We start from the raw sequence: 20,420 nt of genomic DNA on the forward strand, positions 1-20,420 counted from the left end.
CTTTCATGCCTCAGTACTGTTTTTTTTGTCTTGTCAGCATCCTATTATTCATTGATTCTCAGAATTAAAATACCAAGATGTAAATCTGTTAAACATACAATCAAGTGGAAGGGAAGTTCTTTATGTTCAGCTGAGCTACAGGGAACAGAACATTAGTGGATTCAACCTGCTTTTGATAGGCAAGGTCACTGAGAACAGAATGCAACAGGTTAGAGAAGCAGAGTTGCTGGCTGGTTTGAATAATGGAAATTCGGCAGGTAGATGAAATATTTTATTCAATTTCCTTGCAAGTAGGTGGGCCATATAATGTTTATTGCCTTAAAATAAAACAGTAGCTATAGTAGTTACAATCCAAGAAAAAAATAAAACTAAAGCAAAACTATTTTCATTGTTCCAAAGGAAAATAACTAGAAGGGCGATCAATCAAGTTGAATATGCTGTTCTCTGAAGGGGTTACTCTCGTAATGAAGAATGCCTGTGTGTGACTAAGTTTAATGTGGGAGTAGCCATCACACGGTCCTTGACAAATCAGGGTCAGTATCCAGTGGCATAACATCCAATATGACTGGGATCCTTCATTGCTGCAGCTTTTCTCCATCTTCACTGCTGTTGTGAGGTGTCATTATCGTCCACCAGCTCCACTGCTGAGGTCTTGGTTGGATCACTCTTCGTCTGGAATGTCACCCTTAACTTTACCACCATAGGTGACTCGACCAGGAGCTAAGCTCCAGACAGTATCACTCTTGGAATCTCAGGAAATCACCACAAGATGATGATGCTCAGAGATAACTATACAGAGTAGAAGTATCTCTCAGGGTTACTCAAGGATCGAGAGATCTTCAATCAGATTTACGATAAGTGGAATAGCAGGGGTTGGAAAGTGTATGGTAGTGACCGCCAGGTCAGAGGCATGTAGCCATTAAGGAATGCATATATTTTCTAAGGTTCTGCATTGCAGACCCAGATTAAGACCAACACTATAGTGAGATTTTTTTAAATAGTTACTTAGCAGAAGTTCTGAAATATTAATATTATAATAAGTTAAAAACATAGATGTAGTACCAAAATTTAACAAGTAAAATTTGACAAAGCTTTGACAGAATCGGATCTCAAAGGCATTGTGCTAGGAGTGCTAAAAACACGTGTTATGTAATCCCAGTGGCTAATATTTTTTCCCTGTAAAGCTCTGATAATCTAATAGCATCAGGATTTTGGATGGTGCTAGACTGGCATATTTCCTAGATTATTGGATGTCTCCTGCCCTCAATCAATGCATCAACACATTTGAATTCATTTTTTGAAATGTTACACAATGGGTTAACACTTGCCTCAGTGAAGCAGGTGAGTATGTGGAGAAAGGGGGAACTAGGGCTCCGGCTGGTTGAGAGGGTGTGCGGGTGAAGCATCACATAGTGGTTGCTAAACTATCAGGAAAATTCAGATGGTGGATCATTGAAGCTTTATTATAGACATCCACTTTGTCTGCGATAACAATCCAGAAACTCAAGCTCAAATTTCACTAAGACAGCAGGATGATTAAATAAAGCTGAGCCAACCATCAAACCATCCATTTGGGTTCAGTACCATCTTGCAAGGCGTGGAAATGCTCCATTCTTACCCAGTCTGGCCAACAATTAGATCTCAGACTCACTGCAATTTTGCTGATTCTTAACTAATCTCTGAACTAGTGTGAGTGGGCAAGAGTTGGAGCGGTTTTGGCTTATCCAGGCTTTGACAAGTATCAGGTAGGTTTCTTTTTTCTTCTTTATTTTTCATTCCTCGTCTGTCAGGGCACAGGTAGTGCAGTGAGAATGGCTCCAGGGGCCGTGTTTTGCTGTGTGTGTGGGATGTGGGAATTCAGGGAGACCTCCAGCCTAACAGATAACCACATCTGTACCTGGTACATTGAGCCACAGATCCTCAGAGAACATGTTAAGAAACTAGAGCTGCAGCTCGATGAGCTTCGACTCATATGGGAGCCTGAGGAAAAGACAGACAGGAGCTTCAGGGAGGTAGTCACCCCTAGGCTGCAGGAGGCAATGGGTGACTGTCAGGAGAAGTAAGGGAAATGGACAGCCAGTGCAGAGTACCCCTGTAGCTGTTCTCTTTGATAAATATAACACGTTAAGATACTGTTGAGGGGGACAATCTACTGGGGAGAGTCGTAGTGACCGGGTCTCTGGCTCAGAAGAGAAGAGAGGTGAAGAGGACAGCAGTGGTGACAGGGGATTCCAGAGTCGGAGGAACTGAGACAAGATTCTGTGGGCCTGATAGAGACACTTGGACAGTACGTTGCCTCCCTGGTGCCAGGATTGGGGATCTCTTGGATCAGGTCCACGGCATTCTAAAGGGGGAAAGTGAGCAGGCAGAAGTCTTGGTGCAAATTGGCAACAATGGCATAGCTAGGAAAGGTGAGGCAGTCCTGAAGAGAGAAGATAAAGAGCTAGGTAGAAAGCTGAGAAGCAGGACCTCCAGAGTGGTAATCTCTGGATTGTTGCCTGTGCCACTTAACAGTGAGGGTAAGAATAGAATAAACTAACAGATGAATGTGTGGCTGAGGAACTGGAACAAGGGGCTGGTGTTTGGATTTCTGGATCATTGGGATCTCTTCTGGGGGAGGTACGACCTGTACAAAAGGGACAGGTTGCAGCTGAAACCAAGGGGAACCAGTATCCTTGTGGGCAGATTTGCTAGAGCTGTTCAGGAGGGTTTAAACTAACTTGGCAGTGAGATGAGAATCAGAGTGATAGGGCTGAGGATGGGCCAGTTGGTTTACAAACAGTGTGTAGTGAGACTGTTAGCAAGGACAGACTGATGATAGGACAAAATTTCAGTGAATGGGATGAGTTGCAACATAAAAAGGGGAAAAAATCAAAAGGGTACTGAATGCAGGACTTCAGTTGTTATATTTTTAAATACACGCGATCTATGAAATCATGTACATGGACCTGTAGCACATTTACAGATTGGCATGTATGACGTGATGGACGTCACTGAATCGTGGCTGAAAAAATATTATAGCTGTAAGCTTAATGTTCAAGGAAACACATTGTATCGAAAAGACAGGGAGATAGGCAGAAGGGCAGGGTGGTTCTATTGGTAAAAAATTAAATCAAGTCATTAGACATAAGTGACATAGGACTGGAAGATATAGATTCACAGTGTGTCGAGCTAAACAACTGCAAAGGTAAAGAGACCCTGATGGGAAACAGTAGCAAAGATTTGGTTTACAAATTACAACAGGAGATCAAAAATGCATGTTGAAGGGGTAATGTTACAATAGTCATAGGAGATTTCAACGTGCAGGTAGATTGAGAAAATTGGTTGGTGCTGGATTCAAAGATGGGGAATTTCTGGAATGCCTACAAAATAGCTTTTTTACAGCAGCTCATGGTAGAACCCACTAAGGGATCAGCTATTCAGGATTGGGTGTTATGCAATTAACCAGATTTGATTAAGGACCTTAAGATAAAGGAACCCTTAGGAAAGAGTGATCATAATATGATAGAATTCACCTTGCAATTTGAGGAGGAGAAGCTAAAGTCAAATGTATCGGTATTACAGTGGAGTAAAGGGAATTACTGTACAGAGAGATGAGGGAGAAGCTGGCCAAAATTGATTGGAAAAGAACACTGGCAGGGATGATGGCAGAGTACCAATGGCTAGAGTTTCTGGGAGCAATTTGGAAAGTGCAGGATAGATACATCCCAAAGAAGTATTTTAAAGGTAGGATGATGTAACCACGGCTGACAAGAGAAGTCAAAGCCAACATTAAAGCCAATAAGAGGGCATATTATACAGCAAAAATGAGTGATTATGGAGTCATTAGTAATAGTTCAAAATTCAATGGATTCTGGCATGGTTTCAGAGGACCAAAAAATTGCAAATGTCACTCCACTCTTCAGGAAGGGAGAAAGGCGGAAAAAGGGAAATTACAGGCCATTTAATCTGGCCTCAGGGGCTGGGTTGATATTGGAGTTGACTGTTAAGGATGCAATTTTGGGGTACTTGGAGACTCATGATAAAGTTAGCCAAATTCAGCATGGTTTCTTTAAGGGAGTCTTGTCTGACAAATCTGTTGAAAGTCTTTGAAGAAATAATAAGCGGGATAGACAAAGGATCATCAGTGGATGTTATGTACTTGGATTTTCAGAAGGCCGTTGACAAGGTGCCGCACATGATGCTTCTTAACAAGTTAAGAGTCCATGGCATTACAGGTAAGAATTCAGGGTTTCTCAACTGGGGTTTCAATGTCAAAAACTCTTGGAGATGAGATGAAAACAATTCTGGAAGATGCTACAAAAATGGTTAACTTTAAACAAATACCAGTTCACTCGAGAATGTTTGAAAAACTGTGTGACAATTCAGGACAAGCACCTCAATCTCCTGCTACATACAGAAATCCAGTGGCTTAACAGAGGAAGAGTTCTCAGCAGGGTGTCTGATTCTGAAAGGTGAATTGCAGGAGTCCTTTCAAGAAAGTAGAAGGCCAGATTTTGCTGAGTGCTTTGTAGATGAAGAATGGCTACATAATCTAACCTACTTAGCAGACATTTTTCATCATTTTTTATCAATCACCTCCCTTTCAACACAAATGTAGACTGGGTGAGGGACCCTTTCTCTGAATCATCTGCTCAGCCTGAGAACTTGACTTTGAGAGAAGATGAAAACCTTTCTGAGCTGCACTCTGATCGTGCATTCAAGATGCAATTTACTGACCTGCCCCTGGACAAGTTCTGGATTTCTCTGAAAGAAGAGTATTGTGCCATTCATAGGAAAGCAATGAACACTTTGCTGCAGTTTACAACATTTTACATATGTGAACAAGATTTTCCTTGTTTAACAAGCATCAAGAGCAAGGATAGAAATCATTTTGCTTTAGTTAAAAGTTGAGGTGAAATCCGTGTCTACTTAGCTCAAGTTCAACCCAGAATTGAGTAGTTGTGCAGCAAATTCAAGCATAGGTTTCACATGCTAGGTCTATAGTTGAGCCTGATCATCTCACTTAGCAAGAAAATGTTTTTACAAAGTCTTGTATAGAATTGTGTCTGAGGATATACATATATATATTCATATTGTTTTGGCTTATGGTTTTTAGTAACTTTACTATTCAACACTGTCATTGAATTTTCATATTGTAAATAGCATTAATTAATTTGCAACCTTTATTAAATTAAATCTACTGAGCCTACCTTTAGAAAAATTAAATCCCCTTTTGGCTTAAGCCAGTTATTTAACAGAAGTTTATTTATTATATGTGCTGTCAGAAACGAGCCACACTCCCGAATAATGGCTTCAAGACAAATTCAAGGAAACAAAGTTTATTAACAGCCTTATGAGGTTTTCAAATTTATGAAAGGGAAAGAAAGGGATTAATTTCAAGAAAGGTAAGCTAAGCTTAACTACCTGTTTTTTCCCCCCCAAGAATGTTTGGCTAAAAGTTCACTCTCTACTCAAAACAGCATTGACAAATTATCTTTGGATTATTATATCTACAACTTACTGATCTCACTAATGTATTGAGAGCTGTAGATACAATAATTTTTACGCAGGGGTTCCCTGAGACCCGAAAATTATTTCAAGTTTCTCCAAGGCAAAAAAGTTGAGAAAGGCTGGGTAAGACACTAGCATGGATAGATCAGGTGACAAAGAGTGGGAATAAAGGGAGGCTTTTCTGGTTGACTGCTGGTGACTAGTGGTCTGTGCTGGGACCGCTTCTTTTTAGAATATATGTCAGTGATTTGGATGAAGGAATTGACGGCTTTGTGGCCAAGTGTGCAGACAATATGAAGATATTGGAGTATAAAAGTATAAATTTACCAGAACTATGAAGTCAGTTCTGAGCTTGCTATTTGCAGTTCTGAGTTTGCTATTTGCTATGCATGTACCCAATTTGGTAGGAGACTGAAGTCTTAAGAATGTAAAAGACAATGGTGTGTTAATGAAAGGTAGGTACAGAAAGAGCTTGCTATTTGCTATGCATGTATCCTAAAAATGTAGAAGACAATGATGTGTTAATGAGAGGTAGCTAAGAGATGTAGATTAGAACATGATTAAGCCAATTGATAGGAACAATAGGGACATGATGTACGTGCAGTACGTGTAATATGCAACTATAGATCGATTACATATGCTAATGCAACTGGACCAGGAGATTGCTATAAAAATTGCTGTGTCCAGAGGTCGCGCGGGGGGGGGGGGGGGAACTAGCTCAATGACTGTCTCAGCTTTGATTTGCAAATTAAAGTTTAACCCTTCTTGAAGAATCTTCTGCGTCTCTTGGTCATTTGTGGGACACGAGAAACCACGACAAAATTGGCGACCGCGGCAGGACCGGATAGAGACCCGCGGAAGGGAAACAGCAGATTGGGGACGCTTCCCAGTCCTCTAGGGACCCCCACAAGGCTAACAGAATTAAGGGTGCACCCAAACAAAAGGAAAGCGCTTTTTGCGACAATTTGGACTAAGAATTCTGTTGGCTTTGGGGAGGTCTTGGAGTCTCAGAAGTGTGGAACCGCTGCCGAAGGGTCTCTCCGGTCCAAAGAATCTGGCAGAATTGGGGGTTAACAGAGGAGGCTCAGAGGATTGCTCAAGAACACTGCAGTGAGGGTAAGTACAAATAAGTTAATAAGACGTTAAGAAAAAGTCCACATGGTGTTGGGAAATCCCTGTGGGTACCGCTTCGTATGAGACGAAGGGCTGAACGGGCAGGGAAAGGAAAATAGAATAGGCATAGAATTAGAGTAAGTTTAGTTAAGAAAAAGTCCACGTGGTGTTAGACTAGGAAGAAAAAGTCCATGTGGTGTTAGACTAGGACTAGGTGTAGAATTAGAGTAAATAATATCCAGTAAACAAACTGTGAATCTCTGAAATACCTTAAAAGAGAGAATAACATTGTAGGTAAAGGAACAGCAGTAGAGATTCTGAGCAAAAAATTCCCATTAATTCAAAATGAGATCACAAAAACTTCAGAAAAATGGGAAAAAAGAACCAAAAACCTGGTCACAAAGTGGCCAAGAGAAGGAACGTTTGATGTAAGTTTGTGCGAAGAAATGGAGGGACTAATTAAAAATTACAAACCAAAAGATAAATCTAAAAGAGGGCAAAAAAGAGAACGAGAAGTGGAAGTGCTAAAACTCTTCAGAACGGAGGGAGAAAGGCTGAGGAGGACATGTAGAATATTGATTACAAATGAGGAAAACACTAAGGTGCTGGAGAAACAGCCTGTTAGAGAGAGAGAAGGGTACGGTGAGAAGCTGGCTTCGGCTCCATACCCGGATGCAAAAGAAACAGAAAAACCCCCTCCCTATAATGAGGAAGGAACCCCTAAGCAGTGCCCCCTGCTGACGGGGACAGTAAACATGCAGGGAGTAGTACAGGTTTTGGGATAATGAGGAGAAAAAACAATATGAGAAGGAAAGAGCGGTGATATGGAAGGAGATACAGGCAGAAAGGATAAAGATAGAACAGGTACAGAGAGAAATGGAAGAAGGGATTGAACGGATGAAATACTTGAGAGAGGTAAAGGAGTATGAGGAGTATCGGTTATACCATAGAAATAAACAGACTAGAAAAGAAGGTGACTCATTGGAGGAGCAAGGGTTAAGTGGAGAGAGAGAGGATGCGAGAATTTGTGGGGAAGAGGTAGGAGGCAGAAGCCTAGAAGGACAGAAGGAGGCAGTAGGGGAGCGACTTGCGGAAGTAGAGAGAGAGCTAGATAAGTTACTGAGAGGGGATTGCCAGGAGAGATGCGAAAAATACTCTAGGGGCCAACCAAGTATTGAATCAAGACAAAAAGAAAGGACTCCACAGGGAGACCGAGGGAAGAAGAGGACCCCGGAGACATTTGTGTGGGAGGCAGTAAAGACATACCCTGAGACAGATGGGGAGTCAGGTGAGGAGAAGAGCCAGGGCAGGTGGGAAGAAGGAGGAAGAATGATGCCGTTGTTAGTTAAAGGATCAGGACAAGTGCAGTATATCCCTTGGGGATCCCAGGACCTAGAAGGGCTGAAAAACACTCCGCCCAATTTACATGAAGGAGCAGGGAAATGGATTAGAGCCTTTGAAGAAGAAACAGCGGGACGATTAATGGCTATGGAAGATTTGAAGGCACTGTTGATAAGGTTGATGGGAACCTCCAAATTTAACGAACTAATGGAAATGGCTGGCATAGTAAACTTGAACGACCCAAGAACTGATGGAGATGGGTTTGACAGAGTGAGGCAGAGGGTATGGCAGGCCCTCAGAAAGCTTTATCCACCCAAAGTGGACCCCAAAGCCTTAAAGGGGGATCCACTGGGAGACACTGAAAACCCAGCAGCCTACGTAGAAAACCAGTTGAAAAGGTGGAGACTGGAGATTGAGCAAGAGGTGGAGAATAGCTTATTTATGACCTCACTGTTCCGACATAGCATTTTGGATGCAATGCCTCCACAAGTAAAATCCAAACTGGAGGAAGTGGTTGGGCTGACGTCAATGACCCCACAAGAATTTAGCGACCATGTAGTCCATGCGGTTGAAAAATACCAGAAAGACAAACGAAGGTTGGCTGAGCAGCAGGAAGAGGTGCAAAGAAAGTTAATACAAATGCAGCTCGAAGAACTTAAAAAGAAGGAAAAAGAGAAAAGCAAAAAGATGCTGCCAGCAACCACCAGTTCGAGTACAGCCATCGAACTGGACAAAGCATTGCTATATGGAGGGACCGATCATATTGTAAGACAAGGGCTGGAAAACCCTATGCCAATAATTGTCTTTGAGGGAGCATTCCCACAAATGCCTTATCAGGAACAGACTAAATTCAAACAGCCCAGACAGGACTGGAAGTCCCAAGGAGGGGGACAGAGGAGCTATGGGCAAAGGAGACCAGTGAGAAGACAGTGGGAAAGAGAGGTAGAGAGATTGTGCTGGGAATGTAATCAGCCAGGTCACATGAAAAGAGATTGTCCGTTTATACTATGGCCTGTCACACACCAGCAGGAACCGATAAGAAGGGAACTAAAGTTTAGCCAAGGACCAGCCCCCACAGGCCCAAGCAGACCTGTGAACCCCTATGCGAGGTATTAGGGGTGCCCCGAGAACTTGAGTGGGAAGGGACATTACCCAATGATAACAAGGGAGGCAGACGAGGAACCCATTGTTCAGGTTATGTTAGAAGAGCAACTGACACCAATGATGATAGATACTGGAGCCATGTACACTTGCGTACAGCCACAGTATGCCCTTCACCTTCCCATGTCAGGAAAGTTTATTAAGACGGTAGGGTTCTCGGGGAAAACACAGTTGACACAGTGCACGGCTCCAGTGTGGTTGAGAATGGGAAATAAAGAAATTGTTTTGCCGGTGCTAGTATTTAAAGGAACTCCGATTAATTTGTTAGGCAGAGATGCCTTGTTGAAACTGGAATTAAAATTAGGATGCACCAGAAATGGGCTGAGTGTGAAAAGAGCAGGGGCTCAATTGATAGTGCAAGAAGACAAGAAGGCTAATGTCTTTTGGATAGGAGACATCGCAGATCAGATTCAGGAAACCTGGGAAAAATGGAAAAAGGGCGTGCAGGCTATATTACCCAGGGCTGTAATGCCCAAATCTGAGCTACATTGTACAGTGATTTTTGACGAGACTCAGAACAGGGAGTTAGAGGAGAAATGGCACCTGGAGGCATGTACCCAGCAGCACCTGGAAGGGGAGGCTGTGATAATTGGAAAGCAAGGGGCAGCTTTACAAGTTAAGTGGAACACCTTTTTAGAAAAATGGTACAGGATACCAGAGGCTGCGCCCTACGTAACGTTGTTGGTAAACAAGGGATATCAGTCTAAAGACTTAGGACCTTTAGTTAAGAGTGCTGAAACCGTAACAGCCCGGAGGAAAATCACGCCAGAGGTGTGGATATCAGAAGACAACAATTGTATTAAAATAATGGTAAGTGTAGATATGGTAGGGACAGTGAGAGAGGTCGAAATAACTCCCCAACCACACATGGCCTTGATAGGAAAGGAAAGAAGCCAGCAGAAAGATAGAAGGTTAGATGAGTTGCCATCTATTCTGTGGTCACAGCATGACACGGACGTTGGGAAAATAAAAACAGCTAGTCCGGTGGAAATAAGGCTGAAAAAAGGAGCAATTCCACCCAGGAGACCACAATACCCACTAAGACCAGAAGCAGAAGAGGGAATAGTGTCGACAGTGCAGGGGTTGCTTGAAATAGGAGTGCTTGAAAGAACAAACAGTCCATGCAATACCCCGTTGCGGCCGGTCTTAAAAGCAGATAAATCTAAGTGGAGATTGGTGTATGATTTGCGAGCGGTAAATGATGTGGTAGAGGACTGGCCAGCGGTAGTCCCCAACCCACACACGCTTTTGACTAATATTCCACCAGAAGCAAGTTACTTTTCAGTGATTGATTTGTGTTCGGCTTTCTTCAGCATTCCTCTAGCCGATCAGTGTCTTTTTTTTTGCATTTACTTACAGAGGTGCTCAGTATACCTATACCAGAATGCCGCAAGGATTTAAACATTCACCACACATTTTTAATCAGGTATTGAAGGCAGACCTAGAGGGCATGCCGTTGGAAAGTACATTGTTACAGTATTTGGATGACCTGTTGATTTGCTCCCACAGCGAGGAACAGTGTAAGCAGGACACTATAACTCTGTTAGAGAAGCTAGCGCGCGGAGGACATAAAGTATCCAAAAAGAAACTGCAATTTTGCACGCAGCAAGTGGAATACTTAGGCAGGGTAATATCCAAGGGAGTGAAGGTGATAGCACCAGATCAGATTGAGGCAATAACTAAGGCTCCCAAACCCCAGACTGTAGGGCAAATGATGACGTTTTTGGGAATGGCAGGGTACAGCTCAGATTGGATAGGAGAATATGCTGAGATTGTGGCACCTTTGAGAAAGATAATGAAAGAAGCAGGACATACAAATTTGAAGAACGGCTTACAGTGGAATGGAGAGGCGGAGATAGCTTTCAATACTATTAAGCAGGAATTGCAGTCAGCACCAGCATTAGCTTTGCCTAACTACGAGAAGGTTTTTCCTGACTACGAGAAGGTTTTTCCTGACTACGAGAAGGTTTTTTATTTGTATGTATCCAATCGACAGGAGGGGTATGTCACAGCGGTTCTAACACAAGAGACAGGCACAGGAAAAGCAAAGCAGCCGATAGCATACTACAGTACGAGACTAGATGAGGTGGCTCAGGGGTACCCACCCTGTTATCAGGGATTGGCAGTGCTGTACTATGCATATGAAAAGGCATCATCGGTAACCCTGGGCTATCCTGTGATTCTGTACACACACCACAAAGTAGCAGAATTGCTGGAAAGAGGGAAATTTGTGCTGACGCCAGCCAGGATAGCAGCGTATCAGATGCTATTGACATTTCCTGACATAACTATACAGAGATGCACTACCAGTAATATAGCCGATTTTGTCCCTTTAGACTATGAAGGAGAACCCCATGATTGTGTAGGGAAGATGATGGCATTGCCAAATTGAGAGCAGATTTACGGTCAGAACCACTAGAGGATATAGATAAAAAGGTTCTGTTCGTAGATGGCTCTTGTTATAGGGATTATGATGGAAATCACGCAGGATTCTCAGTGGTGCAGCAGGATCTATAAGATTATTAGGATGGAGTCCTGTCCCCAACCGTGTTCCGCCCAATTAGCAGAAATCAAAGCCCTGACAGCTGCGTGTGAAATGATGGAAGGTGAGAAAGTAGACATCTATACTGATTCGGCATATGCTCATGGAGTATGCCATTTGTTCGGGGCAGTGTGGAAGCAGAGAGGTTTTAAAAAAGGTAGTGGAGATCCCATACAACATTGTCAGCAAATTCTAGACTTAATAAAAGCCATAATGAAACCTAAAGCATTGGCTATAGTAAAATGCCAGGCACACAAAAAGGGAAACGATGTAATAACAAAGGGAAATCAAGCTGCGGACGAGGCAGCCAGAAAAGCGTCTGGGTGTACGTCAGCTGTCATTGCCCCCAAGGTAAGCCTAACTCCAGAACCTGACGTAGAGGACCTAATGAAATACAAGGTAAGGCAACTTTGGCAGAACAGAGAATGTGGAGAAAAAGGGGGGCCAAGCAGAACCCGGAAGGCTTGTGGAGCACGGAAGACGGTTTGTTGGTAGCACCCACCCCTCTACTGACGATTCTGATTTCAGAAGCGCATGGGATGGACCATTGTGCAAGGGGGTAAGTGATAAGGAAAATAAAGAAGGATGGTTTTTGGTCACCTTATTTACAGGCTTCAGTGGACTTTGTTTTGTCACAGTGCGAGGTATGCGCACAAAATAATGTTCGGAAGGGAATTACAACCCCAATAGGTCATATTCCTGTACCTGAAGGACCATTTAAACATTTAGTGATCGACTAAGTAGACATGATAAAGACAGTGAGAGGGAAAAGATACATGCTGGTAGTAATTGATCGATTTAGCAGATGGGTGGAAGTGGTACCTTCAAGAGATCAAGGGGCAAAGACAGTGGTGAAATTCCTGACAAATGAAGTGATCCCAAGGTTTGGAATACCTACAGAAGTTAGCTCAGACAATGGTTCAGCTTTTATCCAGAAAGTGGTCAAACTGGTACTACAGGCGCTGAGGATAAGGCAAAGATTTGGATGTGTATACCACCCTCAGTTGCAGGGCATGGTAGAGAGAATTAATGGAACCCTGAAAACCAAATTAAACAAAATTTGTGCAGACACTAAACTTAATTGGGTCGATGCTTTACCGTTAGCATTGATGAGTTACCGCATGCAAACTAATCGAATGACATGCCTGACACCGCATGAGATGCTCACTGGGAGGACCATGCCAGTGCCTCAGTGGAGAGGGCCGTATAAGGGACTTAGCTTGGAACAATTGGAAATAGAATTGAAACAATACATGCAGCAGCTAACCATGATACATAGGTCCATTTATGCCCAGGAAAAACAGAAAGAGCCGGAGACCGTACAAGGGGAAGGACCGATTAAACCAGGAGACCAGGTTTACCTGCGAGTTTTTCGGAGAAAGTGGAACGAGCCAAGAAGGGAGGGACCCTTTACGGTGACTAAGACATCACCCACCGCAGTTCAGGTAGAAGGACGCTCCACCTGGTACCATCTGAACCACTGCATGAGGGCAGTCCTGCAAGGGCAATCAGGTGAAGTGTCCGAGGTAAGTGATGCGGAAGAGCAGTTAGCAGGAGACAGACAGGGGGAACAAGAAGCTGACACTGCACCGCAGGAGTTTGATCAATTAGTAAGGGAAATTTTTGATTCTGAGGACAGGCCTCAAGACCCTCAGGATGTGGTGGTGGATAATAGGGCTTCTTCAGATAATGACGATGAGCTGGGAACGACCAGTTGCGCCCCCGGGGACAAAGCACCCACATACTCTAGTGCAGACTTGGGAACCATTAGTGGGGCAGATATGAAATGGGACTGGTAACCTGCAGAAAAGAAGTAAGAGGAGCACAACACTTACCTCCTCGCCATGGTTAAAGACACGTACTAATCAGTGGTATCAATGGGCAACTTACACGGCAGGAATGATGAAGAGACAGAATTGTTACCTGTGCTCAAGGGAAAGCCCCACTCAGCATGTAGTTCCCATGCCTTATAACTCCTCCACTTGCAAAGCAGATCCCTGCTATCAAAACTGTATGAACAATGCACCAATGTGTCCCTATTGGCGTATGCTATATCAAGCTTCCTCGCAGTTTGATCAAAGCAAGCTTGCCTCTGAATGCAATTACAGCAGACCATGGGCTATAAATAAAAGAAGCCAGACACCTACACTGCAACAGCTTATAATGCAGGACCATCTGAATTATGAATGTTTCATGCGGGTGGGCACTCACCCGGTTGGCCACTTCCGAGGCAACTGCACTCAGACGTGGGATGTAACCCCAGGTAAAAGATACTTGACGGGTTCCCCTCCTCCTGAGGGTGCAATGGACTCTCAGACTATCCCATTAGCAGACACTTGGTGGCTGTGTGGACAGGAAGGAGGTCTGAGTTCTACGCTCCCCCTCAGGTGGGCAGGAACATGTACGTGTGTCATGCTGCTTCAGGAAGTTATAATGTCCCCTGAAGTACAGTCCAATGCTAACTTCCCTGAGCAGCGGACTCTGCTACGGCAGAAGAGAAAATATGACCCGGACCCGACAATCCGGATTGACAGTATAGGGCAGCTGAGAGGTATACCTAATGAATTCAAGGCACGAAATGAGATTGCTGCAGGCTGGGAAGCTATCATACCTGTGATAGGGGTAAGCAAAAATGTTGAATGGATAAACTATATATACTACAATCAACAGAGGTTCATCAACTACACCGATGATGCACTGGAGGCCTTAGGGCAACAGCTAGATGCAACTAGCAGGGTGGCGTGGCAAAACAGACAGGTACTGGATTGGCTTTTGGCAGAGAAAGGGGGTGTGTGTGTAATGTTTGGAGAACAATGCTGCACTTTCATACGAACAATACTAGCTCAGAAGGGTCTTTCACCAGAGCAATGAATAAGTTAAAGAATCTGCGGATGGAGGTCAAACAGAATGCAGGGTTCGGACATCAGTTCTTTGTTTGGTTAGAAAGTAGACTCGGAGGGTGGGGAGCATGGCTGACTAAAATAGCAATAACTGTCAGTATTGTTGAGCTGTGCGTTTGTGCTGTTTTCTTCCTTGTCTCAAATCTCTTATAGTGCGTGCTGCAACCAAACAATTTCCAATGCTCGTGGCAATTACTGAAGCAAGCTTAGTGGAGAAAGAAACACCGATAATGTATCGTTACAGCTTACAACACCTGCAGGATGAACAGGAGCAAAACGACAGTGTGGGAGTAGATTGTAAGGGCTGCTGAGTCTTTTTCCCTGTCTCAGATACAATAGGGACAGATTTTTGGCTCAGCGGCCCAGGGTAACGGAGAGAATACTTTGAGGTCCTGGCGCAGAAAATTATAGCTTAACCCGAGATTTGGGAATAAGTGCTTGAGTTTATTGGGGCTTTTGTGCGCAGACTCTTAGTCTTCTTTCTCTGTGTGAGACCCTCAAAGGGGGGATATATTGGAGTATAAAAGTATAAATTTACCAAAACTATGAAGTCAGTTCTGAGCTTGCTATTTGCAGTTCTGAGCTTGCTATTTGCTATGCATGTATCCTAAAAATGTAGAAGACAATGATGTGTTAATGAGAGGTAGCTAAGAGATGTAGATTAGAACATGATTAAGCCAATTGATAGGAACAATAGGGACATGATGTACGTGCAGTATGTGGTGTAGCGATTACATATGCTAATGCAACTGGACCAGGAGATTGCTATAAAAATTGCTGTGTCCGGAGGGGGGGGGGGGTGCAATCAGTGACTAGCTCAATGACAGTCTCAGCTTTGATTTGCAAATTAAAGTTTAACCCTTCTTGAAGAATCTTCTGCGTCTCTTGGTCATTTGTGGGGCACGAGAAACCACGACAAAGACAGGTGGAGGGGCACGTTGTGTCGACAAAGCAGAGAGGCTATAAAGGATTTAAGCGGATTATGAGAATGGGTGAAGAAGTGGCAGATGAAATACAGTTTCAGGAAGTGTATGGTCATGCACTTTGGTAGAAGAAATAAAAGTATAGATTATTTTCTAAATGGACAGAAAATTCAAAAATCTGAAGCACAAAGGGACTTGGGAATCCTTGTTCATGATTCCCTAAAGGTTAATTTGCAGGCTGAAAGTTGGTGGTGAGGAAGGAAAGTGCAATTTTAACATTAGGGTGTAATGATGTAATGATAAGGCTTTATAAGGCACTGGTGAGGCCTCATTTGGAGTATAGTGAGCAGTTCTGGGCCCGTTATCTAAGAAAGACTGTGCTGACTCTGGAGAAGGTTCAAAGGAGGTTTACAAAAATGGTTCCAAAATTGAAAGGCTTATTGTATGAGGAGCATTTGAAGGTTCTGGGCTGGTACTTATTGGAATTCAGAAGAATGGGGGGGTGGGGTGGAATCTCATTGAAACCTATTTAATGTTGAAAGGTCTCAATAGAGTGGATTTTGATAGAATATTTCCTATTGTGGGGGAGTCTGACCAAAGGACACAGCCTCAGAATAGAGGGACATCCACTTAGAATGGAGATGAGGAGAAATTTCTTTAGTCAGAGTGTGATCAATCTGTGGAATTCCTTACCACAGGTGGCTGTGGAAGCCAAGACATAAAGTCATTGGGTATATTTAAGGCACAGATTCTTAATTAGTCAGGGCATAAAGGAATACAGGGAGAAGGCGGAGGATTGGGACTGAGAAGGAGGTGGATCAGCTATGATGGAATGGTGAATGGACTCAATGGGTTGAATGGCCTAATTCTGCTCCTATATTTTATGTTCTTATGGAAATGCTCTAGCAAGCTGTTCAATTCTACTACAGCCCTAATGTTCAAAGAGAATAACACTAAACTGGTCAGACTGACCTGGTCACACTCCTAAGGCCTTACAAATATATTACTGTTCCCTCACCATTACTGGGTCTAAAGCCCAGAGCTCCCACCCTACCATAGCACTGTTCAAGTAGCTTCACCCTCCAGCTGTGGAAGTTCAAGGTGTGAGGTCAACACTATCAAAGGTAATTAGATATGGGTAATAAATGCCTTCCAAAAGCCAGGTCACAAAAATATAAAAGAACACAGAACAATGCCTGCAGTGGGGATTGAACCTACCTTGCGAAGGAATAGAGCCCTGGTTACACTGATAGTATCTGTTGGAGAAGTGAATTAAAACCCGCTCCCGCTCCTGAGTCTCTCCCATCAGTGCAAATGCTTTCACGAAAATTCTGCAAAAGAATGAGAAGACATTAAGCAGAAGAAGAGGGTGACAACTCCACAATAGATTGTCTGAACAAGGACTCCTGAGACCAAACACATGCAACTTTTGTCATTATGTTAGGGAAGGGTTACAAGGTCAAATCTCAGCAGCATTTTCCCTAAGCCTTGCTGATCTAGAGCCCATTTGTACCCAGGTACTGGTGTCTCACCACAATATGACCTCCTGCACTTTGCCAGGTGATACTGAGCTTAGTCAGGTACAATTCATAAACTTGAGAATTTTTTGCCACATGTGTCAATTAAAGCTACTCGAGTTAGAGTGCTCCCTTTAAATTCCCACCGCTTACACAAGAGGGTCACTTTGCCAGATAGCATACTGTGCATCGAGCCCGCTTGAAGACCCCTCACTAATAAAATGAGAGATTACTGAATTAGGCAATAAAATCCTGACAGAGTGTTGGATGACTGCGACACCCCTCCAGCTGTGCAGCTAGGAAGAGCTTTGCAGTGGTATTACAGTCAGATTGAGACAGTCTCAGAGGGGATTCTGAAAGGCCTTTCTGACATGTCTATTTTGAATAAATGTCATGTTACTTCTTGACAGCAGAGGTCAATCTGATCCACCCCAGCTAACAGAAGGTAAAGAAATGATGAAGCTACTGAAAGGAGAGAGCAAGGGGAAGGATCCCAGGCTGAGTGAAGAAAGAACAAAAAGAACCTGAAAGACACTTAATGATACCCCACAAACGAACGTTAGACACAGTGGTGTAAGCTGTTAGCATAACACTATTAGTTCTGATCACCTCACTACAGTTAGGATGTGGAAACCACAGAAAGGGTGCAGAGCGCTATGTGTTATGGTAATTCTCAGGAGTTTAGTGTAGATTACATGGCTGGTACAACATTGAAGGGCCTGTAATGTGCTGTAGATTTCTGTGTTCTACGTTCCATGTTCTATTACAGCCCCAGTGACCCGGGTTCATTTCTCGCCAAACTCGTAAGGAGTTTGCACATGCCCCGTGACTGCAGGTGCTTCAGTTTCCTCCCATATTCCAAACATGTACAGGTTCGTAGGTTAATTGATCACATAAGTGTAACTGAGTGTCTCAGGCTCGCTGGGCTAGAAGGGCTCGTTACTGTTCCATACCTCTAAATAAATTAGCCTGTCAAATTTCAAAGCAAGGCTGGGTGCAGTATTGATGGTTTACCAGTAGCTGGCGCTGTTGTGTCGCTTAAATCCCACCTCATACTCGCAGGCTAGATTCAGCTTCCAGTTAGGTTATAGTCACCTACTCCCTAGTTCAATGAAACTTTGCTCATGTGAAGCTCACAGAATAAACAGTATACACAGCAACAACACAGTGACAAAAGTAGTGCAAGAAGTTATACTGAAATATTTGTAGCTTTCCCTGGCAAACTAACCTTCTACTTAAATTAAGAGATGGCAGAGTGAATGCCTCCCAAGTCCTCGATCAAATCACAGGAGGAAACGTGTAATTATTTTGGTTTAATTTACAAATATAATGGGAGATGGAGGGGGATTCATGAGGAGAGATGGGGAGTGGCTGGTGGTATCAGTGGTAGCAGCTTGTATCTCCCCTAGAATAACTCACAGCTTACCTTAGGGACTGGTCCAAGGTCAACCCAGTGAAGTCAAAAAATCTGAGGTATTCTTCTGCTACTAACTTGCTGAACTCATTACTGCAAATAGGGAGATAAAAACACACACGACTTGTAATGATGAGAACATTTTTTATAAAAGTGTGTTCCTGATGGAACAAGACTTGAAATTATCAACATTCCTTCAGTTAACATGGAAAACAACATTCTTCCTTTTCTTCCCACACAAAGACAATAACCCACTCAGAGTACAGTTCAATGGCTATTAAAACAATTCCTTCCTCACTTCATTCCATCCAGTCCAAATTCATGGTGCATTGCCACTGGAAGGTCACATGGTACAGACACAGCTGCCTGTCACCCTGGCCGTTCCCTTTTCGCTCTACTTTATGGGATAAGATATAGGAGCTTGAAAGCTTGGATATCCAGATTAGGAAAAGCTTCTTTCCCACTTCTAACAGACTCCTGAACCAATTCACCTCTTTCACATCCCTCTCACAATGGCACTGCCGTGTTTTGTACTCTTCACCCTTCCTCTCTCAGCTATTCTGCTGTTGTTATATTTAGTAATTTAATCAATATATATCCACTCCCTTGTGCATTAGCCTGTTGGCACTTGTTAGCCCAGCTGGGATGTGACAATTCAGCACAGATTTGAAGCTCAAGCTATTCCGGTCTCCATAGCTCTACTATGCACTTCATCCAATGATGCAAAACACAAGAAAAGGGCGCTGAGCCCTTTGACTCTCCTCTGCCATTCAACTGCATCATGCCTGATTGCCATTTCCCCACTGGTTTCCAGATCACTTAGCTTTCAAACAATTTATCACATTTTGTATTCAACATTCGACAGTACAACCTCAGCAGCTTTTATTCGGGCCGTGAAAGAGCTAACATTGCTTTGCCATAAAGGGATACGGTACAGAAAAACACCTTCAGCCTACTGCATTCACAGTGTCTATCAAGTACCCAATTATACACTAACTTGTTTTATTCTCCCCAACTTCCTTTCAACTTCCCCCACAACTACACTCTCCCCCAACTTACCTCCCAAATTACACAGAAGGGTTAATTTATAATTTATAACCTATCAACCAACATATTTTTGGTATGTGGGAGAAAACTGCAGCTTCCAGAGCACACTTCAGTTATAGGGAGAACGTGCAAACACGGCATGAGCAGAACAGTAACACAACACCTTACAATTCCAGTGATTGGAGTTCAATCCCTGCCGCTACCTATAATGGGTTTCCTCCAGGTGCTCTGGCTTCCTTCCACATTCCAAAGATGTGCAGGTTAGGGTCAGTAAGTAATTGTAAATAAGTCAGTAGTTTTCCCCCCCTTCACCATTCCCATTCCTGTTTCCCCCTCCACCTCCTTCTTGTGTCCCTCCCCCTTCCATGGTCTTCTACCCTCTCTTCTCAGATTCCCCCTCCTCCAGCCCTTTATTTCTTTCACCAGTGAACTTCCCAGTTCTTTACTTCACCCCTTCCCTTTCCTGATTTCACTTATCACCTATTACCTTGTACTCCCTCCTCCCCTCCCCTCCCCTCCACCCTCCAACCTTCTTGCTCTAACTTCTCATCTTTTTTTCCCCAGTCCTGATGAAGGATCTCGGCCTGACACACCGACTGTCTACTCTTTTCCACAGATGCTGAGTTCCTCCAGCATTTTGTGTGTGTTGCTCGGATTTCCAGCGCCTGCAGATACTCTCGGGTTAGGATGGTAAACGTGGGCGTGCCATGTTGGTGCTGGAAGCATGGCTTTCAGCAGCAGAGCCTCAGATCGTGAAGCTTGGTGATGCAATGACACATCTCACTGCATCTTTTGATATACATCTGAGAAATAAAGCTAATCTTTAATCTTTAGCCAGCATTTTAGAAGAGCAGGATGAACTCAAGTGACCGGTGCTGTGAAGCACTATACTTTGCTTTGATATTGATTAATTCTGCTTTTGGTATATATGGAGTCAGGAAAATACAAAGTTTGTACATGACTTGCTGC

General features: G+C 43.4%; 1 protein-coding gene across 10 annotated transcripts in view; it reads right to left on the bottom strand.

Annotated features, from left to right (window-relative positions):
• The window catches only part of psd3l (pleckstrin and Sec7 domain containing 3, like), a 502,996-nt gene that overhangs the window by 146,746 nt on the left and 335,830 nt on the right, over positions 1–20,420 (bottom strand). For all 10 annotated transcript variants that reach the window (XM_073042543.1, XM_073042544.1, XM_073042547.1 and 7 more), the window contains 2 exons: positions 18,417–18,497; positions 16,692–16,804 (listed from right to left, as the gene is read on the bottom strand). In XM_073042543.1, the coding sequence (XP_072898644.1) occupies positions 16,692–16,804; positions 18,417–18,497 (194 nt within the window). The remainder of the gene's footprint in view (positions 1–16,691; positions 16,805–18,416; positions 18,498–20,420) is intronic.

Source organism: Hemitrygon akajei, chromosome 4, assembly GCF_048418815.1.
Source record: "Hemitrygon akajei chromosome 4, sHemAka1.3, whole genome shotgun sequence".
In the NCBI taxonomy this organism is placed as follows: domain Eukaryota; kingdom Metazoa; phylum Chordata; class Chondrichthyes; order Myliobatiformes; family Dasyatidae; genus Hemitrygon; species Hemitrygon akajei.